The sequence below is a fragment of the Lactuca virosa genome, chromosome 5 (genome assembly GCF_052849685.1).
Source record: "Lactuca virosa cultivar CGN04683 chromosome 5, Lactuca_virosa_CGN04683_v6, whole genome shotgun sequence".
In the NCBI taxonomy this organism is placed as follows: domain Eukaryota; kingdom Viridiplantae; phylum Streptophyta; class Magnoliopsida; order Asterales; family Asteraceae; genus Lactuca; species Lactuca virosa.
Window position 1 is genome coordinate 25,449,860 of NC_136430.1, and position 11,932 is coordinate 25,461,791.

General features: G+C 38.6%; 1 protein-coding gene and 1 non-coding gene across 2 annotated transcripts; one reads left to right on the forward strand and one right to left on the reverse strand.

The window, feature by feature from the left end:
* Positions 1–1,736: 1,736 nt before the first annotated feature.
* Positions 1,737–2,801, reverse strand: LOC145111091 (uncharacterized). The gene has a single exon (XM_079047391.1). It carries the CDS (start codon positions 2,799–2,801, stop codon positions 1,737–1,739), a length of 1,065 nt encoding a protein of 354 aa, XP_078903517.1.
* Positions 2,802–3,429: 628 nt separating this feature from the next.
* On the forward strand, positions 3,430–3,536 carry LOC145118071 (small nucleolar RNA R71). Its single transcript, XR_013713054.1, has one exon. It is a non-coding gene; the product is annotated as a small nucleolar RNA R71 (small nucleolar RNA).
* The last annotated feature ends 8,396 nt before the right edge of the window (positions 3,537–11,932 follow it).

Genomic DNA, 11,932 nt, shown 5'->3' on the forward strand with positions numbered 1-11,932 from the left:
ATGTCAGTAGCTACATTCTCCATCCCTTTCTTATCCTTGATCTCAATGTCAAATTCTTGTAGTAAAAGCACCCATCGGATAAGTCTTGGCTTCGCATCCTGCTTGGTAAACAAATACTTAATAGCAGAGTGGTCAGTGAAAACAATTGTTTTAGATAAAATGAGATAGGAGCAGAATTTGTCAAAGGCATACACCACGACTAATAATTCTTTTTCGGTTGTGGTGTAGTTTTCTTGGGCTGGATTTAAAGTCTTGCTTGCATAATAAATGGGTCGAAAGTGTTTTTCAACCCTTTGACCAAGCACATCTCCTAAGGAAAAATCGCTTGCGTCATACATTATTTCAAAGGGCAGGTTCTAATTCGGGGCGATAATGATCAGGGCATTAGTTAATTTTTCTTTCAAAATCTCAAAAGCAGCTAGACACTCTTTAGAAAAATTAAAAGGTGCATCTTTTAAAAGTAATTGAGTTAGAGGTTAGTTATTTTAGAAAAATCTTTTATAAAACGGCGGTAAAAACCTGCGTGCCCTAAAAAACTCCTAACCTCCTTCACATTAGTCGGTGGGGGTAATTTAGCAATAGTTTCAATTTTTGCCCGATTCACCTCAATCCCCGCCTTGGATACTTTATGACCTAAGACTATACCTTCTTTCACCATAAAATGGCATTTTTCCCAATTGAGAACTAAATCGGTATTTTCACACCTAGCAAGCATCAAGTCAAGGTTAGTAAGACAATCATGAAAAGAAGAGCCAAAAACAGAAAAATCATCCATAAATACTTCCATAAACTTTTCCACCATGTCGTGGAATATCAGGGTCATGCATCTTTGAAAAGTTGCGGGTGCATTGCACAACCCAAAAGGCATCCGTCGATAGGCAAAAGTCCCACTTGGGCAAGTGAAAGTCGTATTTTCTTGGTCAATTGGGTCAATGGGTATTTGGAAGTAACCTGAAAATCCATCTAAGAAACAATAATAGCTATGACCAGATAATCATTCAAGCATTTGATCAATAAAAGGAAGGGGAAAGTGGTCTTTACGAGTAGGATCATTTAGTTTTTGGTAATCGATGCATACTCGCCAACCAGTTACCGTTTGTCACTACTGTCATCCCTCTTTTCTTAGGCACCACTTGAACAAAACTAACCTATGGACTATCGGAAATGGAATATATGATCCCCGCGTCTAAAAGCTTGACCACCTCCTTCTTGACCACTTCTTGCATGTTCGGGTTCAACTGCCTTTGATGTTGCACTATCGGATTTGCTCCTTCTTCCAGGTTGATCTTGTCAGAGCAATAGGAAGGACTTATCCCTTTAATATCGATGATTTTCCATGCAATGGCATTCTTTCTTTTCTTTAAAACTCGGACTAACTCTTCCTTTTCAGATTTGGTGAGGTCAGAAGCTATAATTATAGGTTTTTGTTCACCTTCTTTAAGAAATGCATACTCCAAATGATCATGTAAAGTTTTTAGTTCTGATTTCGTGTTTTGTACACTGAACACGTCGAGTCCAGTCAGAAGACTCGTCGAGTCCAGACCAAAATCCCCGGATGATCGCGATTTCTCATATTGACTAGTCGAGTCAGTGGCTGCGACTCGGCGAGTCGGGCTTTCAGCACTTCTGATTAGTTCATTGTATTCAGCTTCTTCGAGTAGTATCTCTATCTCCATCAGGTCTCTTTCAGTATCAAAATCATCGTTAAAGGCAGTGGTAGACTTGCTTGGCTTGTCTTATTCCCATTCTTCCATTAATTCTTCCAACATATCAACCGAAAATGTCGTGTCATCACTATACCTTGCATGCTTCATGGCTTGATCAACTCCAAATGTAACTGATTCGCCTCCCACCCGAAGGGTAAGTTTAGAATCTCGCATGTCTACTATAGCACTTGCGGTATTTAGGAAAGGGCTTCCAAGTATGATTGGGACTTGAGGATCCGCTTGCATGTCTAGTACTATGAAGTCCGCGGGGAACACAAACTTATCAACTTTCACCAATAGGTCCTCACATATGCCCCTTGGAAATGTCACCGTTTTATTTGCTAAGTCAATTGCCATTCGAATTGGCCTTGGCTCCGGAAGGTCCAATTTCTTGAAGAATGAATATGGCATAAGGTTAACACTTGACTCTAAATCAGCCAATGCATGAATAGTTGATAAATTTCCGAATTGGCAAGGCAAGGTCAAACTACCCGGGTCGCCAATCTTTTTAGGTAGTTTGTTCAACATGACGGATGAACAATTTTTATTGAGAACCACATTCTTCACCTCTTCCATCTTCTTTCTATTTGTAAGAAGCTCCTTTAAGAATTTGGCATACTTGGGCATTTGTGCAACTGCCTCGATGAAGGGCATATTAACTTGAAGGGCTTTTATGTGTTCCAGGAATTTTTGATAATCAACATCGTGCTTATCTTGTCTAGGTCGGCCTGGAAATGGCAATGGAGGCTGATATGGTTTAATAGGAGGCTTATTTTTCTGTTCAGGTGGGGGACTCGTCGAGTAAATGTCTGTAACTCGGTGACTCGAGTCGGGTTTTTGCGATTTTTGGTTTTCTGACCCTTCCTCTTGCACCAATTTAGGATCTTCTTTCTGAATAGGGGCCAGAGGAGTAATTATCTTCCCACTCCTAGTTGTCACGATGTTTATATGTGCGCCTTTTAGATTATTTTCGGTATTACTAGGAAGTCTACCCGGTTGTCTTTCGTTCACTTGTTGTGCAAGTTGGCCTAGCTGCTTTTCAATGTTGAGAATGGAGGCTTGCTGATTCCTAAGTAGAGCTTGTTGATCTTTCATCATAATTTGGAGTTATCTCAACATGTTTTGTTGATCTTTTATTGAAGCATCGGTATCATTATGCCTTTTCTCGGATGCGGCTACGAATCTTGTAAGCATATCTTCCAAATCTAATTTCTTTTCTTGCACCGGCTCCTCCTTTTGATAAAAACCTCTTACTTTTTGCGTATACTTTTCCTCCTTAGCCTTCTTGTACTCATCATAAGGTAGCCATTCTTTCTTGGGTTTTCGCCAATCATCATCATATCTATCACCACTTGAATAACACACTTGGGCTTTCCGATTCCCATTCTCATCAAGATCGCAATCTTTGGTAAGGTGAGGACCTCTACAGTTGTCACATCCCAATCTAATGGCATGGATGGATTGGTCCATCTTAGTCATTCTTCAATCCATGCTCTCCAATTTTGCCATCATTTATGCCATGTCATAGGAAAGAGAGTTCAGCACCCCTCGAGTTGAGTCATTCGTTGGGTTATGATATTCTCTAGAGTGCTTAGAGAATTCTTCAATGAGTTCCTTAACTTCTGCCGAATTTTTCTTTGTTAATGGGCCTTGAGATTCAAGGAGTTGTCTAGTGGTAACATTTACTCCATCATAGAAAATGGAGACTTCTTGTTGAACGTTCAAGTCATTGTGGGGACAATTCCTCAACAAGCTTTTGTATCTCTCCCATGCCTCATATAGTGACTCGCCCGGTTGTTGCTCGAAATTGGCAATGACTTTCTTCAATTTTGCTATTTTCGAAGGAGGGCAAAATTGGTCAATGAACTCTTCACGTATTTTTGCCCAAGTGGTGATGGATCCTAGGGGAAGTGATTTCAGCCAATCTTTCGCAGCCCCCTTAAATGTGACCGGTAGCATATGAAGCAAAACAGTCTCGCGAGGAACGTTCGGGATGTTGAAATAGTCAGCTATGTTGTTGACCTCGTTGATGTGCTTGTACGCATCTTCGTGATCTTTCCCGTAGAATGGGATGTCCTTGAGTTGAGCGATTATGTGGCCTTTTAGCTCAAAGGTAGAAGTTGCTGGAATTACGGGTTGCACTAGTCCCGACCCGGTATCATCACGTAGCCTCTTCTTTTATTCACCCATGGTGAGATCAGCAATGTTAGCCATTGTGTTATCAGGTTCACCTTCTGGCTCGCTTTCTTCTTCGGTTTCTGTTTCGGTTTCGTATTCGGTTTCTTTTGGATTGGGGTTAAATCCAAAGCCTTCTATCTTGCTTTCTTCGCTCTTTTGGCTACTAGACTCACCCACTTTCTTGTTTTTCTTCTTTCCAAAGAACGATTTAAGGTCCTTGAAAGGTGATTTCTTTGGCGGGTTAGTCTCTTCAACGATCTTCTCCTTGTCCTTCCTCAAAGCTGATTCCATATTTTCAAGAGGTGGTACCAAATATGAGTTCGAACCTCGGGTCATAAGATACCTGAAAGAAACTGAAGACACGCGTAAAAAGAACAAAACAAAACTAAAAACGAAACTGGAATATTGCGATGGACTCATCGAGTAGCTGCGACTGTACTCGACGAGTCAAAGGTAAAACAGAAAAAAAATTAGAACTAAAATCCTACAAACAGGAAAACTAAAACTCAATCCTAATAACTAATTTACTGAAACAGTAACTTTGTGCAAGATAGGTCACACACAAAGGATCGATAATACAAGCAATTAAAATTTATTTGAGAACCGTTCCCCGTTAACGGCGCCAAAAACTTGATGTGTGTTTATTTCACTAGTTTTAGTCCTACTTTTTTAAATATAATTTAGACACACAAAAGGCAGTGTACCTGTCAATTGGTGGTATAATTAAGCAAGCAGGGTATCAAACACAGGGAACGTAAATAAATTAACTACTAAATTTATCTAAAAAAACAAATAATAAAACAAAAGAGGTTTTATCTAGTTTTGCAAGACTAGAAACTTAAGCTCTTATCTAACTCTTAAACAGCTAAATTAACAGCTAAACAAGTAAAAATCAACTAAATTCAATAATAGAGGAGACTTATGTTCAGGTTCGACTTACTTATTCCTATGGTTGATTTTATAGCATATGAAATGGATTAATTTGTCATTGGCTACCAATTAATGTGATTAGGTTCATGTTCAATATTACTAATCCTTAGAAAACAAATCAATTCAAACAGTGGCCAATTGGTTAAGCTAATGTATTTCCTAGTTTAATGATTCGGGTTTAGTAAGACTTGTAGTTAGCGAATCAAATTACTAATTCAGTTAACTGCTTGTATGGTGGTTCGTCACACAAGCTCACACATTGACTTACCTATTTTCTAATTAACCCCTAGTTTCATGTTCACTATTCCTAGGCGTATAACATTGTTTTCACATAAATTATACGAGACAAGTAATTAAGAGATGTTCATGCAACTTAATAGACTTGATAATTAACAGAAAACAGTTATTGTCAACACATAAAGGTCTTTAACAAGCTTAACAAAACAAAATTCACCAAATTAAATAATCCAAGCCATAAAATTCAAACCATAGTAATAAGTTTGTCTACCCTAAACAGAAGCTAAGAGTTTTTAGCTCATAATCATGGCAGAAAATATCTCACAAACTGAACCTAATGATCTAAACATGGTATAAACACTAGATTAAAAAAAGAGAATAAGGTTGTGCCTTTCGATCTCCTCAAAATTGAATGCTAAGGTTGATCCTTGAGTTCTAGAGCTCCACCAACACTTTCAATCGCAATTCAGTCTCCAAGGGTTCCAGAGAGAAGTCCTTGTCTCGTGAGTTTATGCTCTTTATATAGTTTCTGAAAACAGGGGCGACTCGTCGAGTCCATGGCTGACTCGGTGAGTCCCTCACTTAAAATCCGTGCACGGTAAGGTACTTGATTCTTCATGAATGTTCGTGCCTACTCGTCGAGTAGGTGTCCGACTCGCCAAGTTCTTTAGATTTTTGACTCTTTTTCTTCTTTCTTCAATTCTCGAGCTTCAGATTGCTATTCTCGCTTCCTTTTGCTTCCGAGCATGTCTTTTAGGCTGAAAATACAATTTAAACATAATTAAGTATCTTTTGTTCAATAATTGCAATAAAATAGCCAAAAAGTATTAAGATTCTACACAAAATATATAACTAAATATGCACATATCAAGTAGCATTGTATAACATGCAAATGCTCCTTATTACCTTGTATGAAGATATACAAAAAATTGTGAACACAATGGACATCATCGAAGAAACATGTAGGAAAACTCCAACAATAGAAGATCGAGTCGAATTGACTAATAATGGGTTCGAACTAATTGAGGCCTACATGGAATTGTTTGAAAATCATGTAGACACGACTAGTTTGCATCGAATGCACGTTCTCAGTTATCGGCCACAAATGTAATCTAATTTTAAAAATGAATATTGTAATTTCTTTTCAAACTGAATTCTGCACGCAACTTATTGATCTCCTTATTTGCATTTTCAATCCACTTCTTAGCTTGTTTGACTTCTTATATCGCTTCTGCAACCCATTTTTCTTTTTCATTTACTCGTTCTGCTAGATCGTCTGCACGTTGATTAAGTGTGCGACTTCTTTCAGAGTCCCTTTCGTTTGCTTCTCCAGTAGCCTTCATAGCTTGGAAAACGTCATCAGACATTTTATCCGGGAGTGGGAAATCTGGGCCTTCCGGAAACGGGTTATTATCTGAACAAACATAACAATTTTCTTCTTCACAATGCCAAACACCGTCGTGAGATGAACTCATTCCAATTTTATTTCAACGTTGAGGATTCATGTTAGGTGCATTTTAAGGTCGAAAAGCAAGTGTCCGAAATAGCCATACCAAAAAGTGGCTCCGGATCCGGAATAGGGTCCCGGAATAAGGGCCCGAAATACTGTCAGGAATATATCACATTTACTGTTCGGAATGACTACACATATTATCAGAAATCTATGACTTTTAATTTTGGGAAATAACTACAGATATGTCAGGAAATTTATGCCAATTATTGTTCCGGAATTATGGTCTGAAATATCAATTCAAGAATGTGGCTCTGAAATAGCTGGTCCGGAACCTGGCTCCGAAATAGTTGGTCCGGAACGTGGCTTCAGAACAATGGTCTGAAATACCTAGTCCAAAATAGCTGGTCCGAAAAATTGTCAGGAATCTATGACATTTACTGTTCGGGATAACTATATATATGTCAGGAATCTTTGACATTTACTATTCGGAATAACTACTCATATGTCGGGAATCTAGGACAATTATTGTTCTGGAATTAGGGTCCGAAATATCAATTCCGAAATGTGGGTCCAGAATGTGTTTCCGGAATAGTGTCATGAACCATATCCCTAGTAAATGCCATTATATAAAGGAATTCAAGCATCAAAACTCTTTACCTTGTTAAAATTAATACTAAAAAAATCATTTTTCATAATCCAAAGAAATGACATACTGCGATTGTGGCTCAGATGGACATCAACGACTAGAAATAACCCTGGACGGCTTTTTTATGCTTGTCCTAAAGAGGTATTTGGGTTATCCTTTTATTATTTTTCTTTTAATTAATATTAATTTACACAATATACGTCATGTGTTTGATCTTAAATTTTCAGAGACCACAATCTGGGTTTATCTGTTGGGTTGACAAAGCAAAAGACAACAATTCAGTGATAATCAGTAACTTATTTCGATCGAAGAAGAAACTTGAAACCCAAAATGCACTTGAAGATAGCGTTAATATGTAGTTGTATTTTCTTTTTTGGAATCATTGTGTACAATTTGTAAGGTTTATGTTCATCAACTAAGTTTTCCCTTCTGTAACGCTTATTAATCTTTTTAATATGTAATGTTTTCTTTTTTGTTAGTATTACTATGGTACTTGTAAATTACGTTTTTTCTATATTTGTAATAGGTAACAAATATTATGAAAATAATAATATCTTTCATTACATACTGCAAATCAGTTACAAACATAAGTAATTGCAATTACATTGGCAATAAAACTGCAATCAAAGGGTCTGGTATTTTCCATTCATTTGGAGGGGGAAGAGGATGCACAGTTTGTGTCTGGTAGACAGTCTGAAACACATCAGTCTGGTAATAAATCTGAAATATATTAGGTAATTCATGGATGTTCGAATGACATGATGTCGCAATAGCATGACCCGAAGCTATACCCAAATTGTGCCATTTCCCACATGAACATGAATGACGGTTCAGATCAACAGCACAATTTATTTTTAAAATCAAAAACTCAATAAATGTCGGACGGGAGGGGAGACAGGATCTCTGGCAGGATCTTTGTTGCTTGCCACCAAACAGACTTTTGCGTCCTTTTATGAAGCACCATTTCTGCATATGGGGTGAGTACGATAGTCAAACTCGCTGAAAAGTAAATATGATCAAATAAGGTTCTTGTAAATGTATTTAAATAAATTTAATATTTCACCCGATAATTTACATGCCATTAATCTGTCTTCATGGAAAGTCCGTTGAATGTAGTCACGAATTGACTCGGTAAGCATTATTATCAGTACATTGCATTGATTTACCAATAACACAATTTTTTTGGGGAACATCAATGTTGACTACATTCCAACAGATGTTAGGGAAATAGGCTCTTGCTTATGTCGCATGGCCGATGTTGGCAATAATTTCACGAGCATCAGGTGTTAGCCGACAAAAGTTTTCGTCAAAGTCAGACACAATATATAAGCTGGATGTCATCCAGAACAAAGGTTGTAATGTTCTGCCAGAGACGCCTCTTGTGCACATATACTTGAACACACTTTTTGTAACATCCCAAAAATCATGACCAAAAATTTCATTTTTGATATAACGATTCATAAAAACAATTTAATGAAAACATCATCGAGTTATTTCATTTCATAAAATCCATAGATCATATGTCTCAAAAGCATGTTATAATATAGTAAAAATGTCAGAGTACAATCCCAAGAACACAATAGTGCGGATAATAATGGTATGATGTACTGCTACCGTGTCGGCTCCTTTCCCTTCGCAGAAGAAGGACATGAAACAAAAACTATAAACCGTAAGCACAAAGCTTAGTGAGTTCCCCCATCATAGCACATACCATACATAGCACATATTTTCTAACATATCCGGGTCTAGCCACCCCTTCGGTCTCTTTCAACCGGTAACTGGCCTAGCATATCAGGGTGCTGGCCTACCCCTTCAGTCCTGTCGACCGGTACCTAGCCTAGCATATAAGGGTGCTAGCCTACCCCTTCGGTCCTGTCGACCGGTACCTCGCCTAGCATATCAGGGTGCTGGCCTACCCCTTCAGTCCTATAGACCGGTACCAGGGACTATTTCACCCCCTACTTCTACCACATAGTATCCTTGCGTATAAACATATAAGTCATAAACTGCCTAGATTATCTGGGTTCTGGCATACCCCTTCCGCCCTATCAACCGGTACTGGGGTCTATCATACCCCTCCTACCATTATCACCTAACATCATAGCATACTAGCACATTAAGCATAACATACCATATATTTTTCACAAAGACAATCATCTAACAACCAAGTCCTACTAGTGGGCCGGCATTGTGGACTTAGACCCACTTCTAATGGAAGGTAACTCACCTCAAAGTCGTGAAGTAGCTGAGCTGTCCTCGGTGCTGGGATCAAATCCTCTCAAACTCCTACACATAACAGTCTCCTTTAATTACTCTTTCATACTTATAGCCCCTTTAAGGGTCAATTCTAGACAATGGTCAAATGAAAAGTCAACACCCTGGTAAAAGTCAACAACTTGGTTGACTCAACTCGCCGAGTTGGTCCATCAACTCGTCGAGTCCCGCGTCCAAACTTCTCCCATTCCTACTCGACAAGTTTGTGGCCTCCAACTCATCGAGGCCTTTTTAAAAATGCATAATTTTTTACTAAAATACATACCAACAACCAGGCGTTACAAATCTCCCCCGCTTATTTTAGACTTCGTCCTCGAAGTCTAGGTAGTGCTCCCTCATCTCGTCCTCCTGATCCCAAGTCCATTCTGATCCCTTGCGGTGCTGCCATTGCACCTTCACCAACTCGACCTTCTTGTTCCTCAGATCCTTCGTCTTCCTGTCGAGGATGGCTGCTGGACGCTCGGTGCAGTTCAGGCTGTCATCCAACTGAATATCCTCTAGAGGTACCACCACAGAGGCATCTACCAGGAACTTCCGCAGCTGGAAGACATGAAAGGTACTGTGGATATGACTAAGCTCGGCTGGCAGATCCAACCTGTATGCCACCTTGCCCACCCGAGCTGCAACCCTGAAAGGACCATTGTATCTAGGGCCCAACTTTCCCTGCTTCCTGAACCGGATGACACCTTTCCAAGGCGACACCTTCAGGAGAACCATATCTCCGACCTGGAACTCCAGGTCCGATCGGCGTCTGTCGGCATAGCTCTTCTGTCGAATCTGAGCAGTCTGAAGCCTGCTCCGGACCTGCTGGATCCTCTTTGTCATCTTGAGTACCACTTCGGTACTCCCCATGACCCTCTGTCCAACCTCACCCTAGCATATCACAGCTCTGCTGTGACATCCCTATTTTCACGGCCAGAAAAGACCGATTTTGTTTATGCTTTATAAAAATCAGAGTACCTCTTTTAATAAAAATGTTGCAGAATTTGTTCCCAGAAAAACATGATAAATACGTTATCAAATCATTTCCGAAGAAATGTATTTCATTCATTTTCAAAACATTGGGATGTCATCGTCAATACAGAAACATAAGCATAAACAGAACTTACATTCATTTACACTAGTTACTACATCTCTTTTAAATCTCTCAGTTTAAAGTAGCTTCATATCTACACCTATGATAAAAATAAGCTTGAGTGGGTCAGGTTGGGAAACCTGGTGAGTACATAGGGTTTTCAACCCACAATAATATAATTATTATGTTTAAACAATCAAACAATCAACCCAATTACCCATCCCCATTTTCTTCATTTAATATTCCCTAAAGAATTATCTTAAGGGTCATCTCCTATGTCGTATTTACCTCTCATATTTTTACATCACATTTCCTTATATGCTCGTTCCTAAGGCATGAATACGTAGTTACAACGTCGCCTGAACTCGTAATTCATAGTAAGGGTTAGAGTATCATCACATGAATATACAGTCACAACATCACCTGGACTCGTAATTCATCACCTACAGGTTATAAGTCTGCTGGTGTTTCCACGGGTTGTCTAGAATATTCCGTGGTCGCCATCTATATTCTAGTAGACGACTACATCTCTAAATTGTCGGACAAGGTTATAGTATCTTTCATCTTACATCACCGATTCATCATCACCTATCCATCACCTAATTATCATCACCTTCCTATCATCACCTATCTCTCATCATTTTATTTCATCACACACCAACTATTTCATCTACCCATGTTTTATCCCAACGTATTTGTAGATATAAAATAAATATATATTTAAATCCTTTAAAACATGTATAAAATCATTCATCCATCATAGACAGCAAGTATTCAGATAATATGCACACATAGCACGTAATTTATATAAAATACTTCATATCTATGTGTAAGATGAAAGGGACCATGCACTCACTTGAAAAGGTGGTGATTCCGAACTCAGACAGCGCTTCGCTTCTAAAAAAATAATTTCCTTCGACGAAACCTAGTATTTGTTGGATTAATGTCTAAGTCCATAACTATAATTGGTAAGACTTGACCCAACCCGGCATGGTCCATTTGGGTTGCATGGCATCATGCATTTGGATAGACTATAATGAGAGAAATAACACTTAAGGTTGGTTAATATATTATAAGTTCTAATATATTAATAAGGTTATTTAATTAGTATTGATCAAGAATTAATTTGGAATTAATTAAGTGATCAAAAGGAGACTAATTAAATATATGGGTTGATTGTGTAAATCATTCATTCTTATATATGTGGGCTTGAGTGCCTAGTGCCCCAAGTGTGACACCTCAAATGGTTCACACAACACCAAATGCACATGGAATGACTTGAGAGAAATGGAACACTCCTTGAAATCGTCTAGCCCTCATATTCACACATTAGTTCCCGATTTCTTGAGCCATGGGATTCTTTTATATGGTGGCTATTAGGGTTACACCATGTAACTCATAACTTTACCCATTCCTTATGCTCCATGGATTTT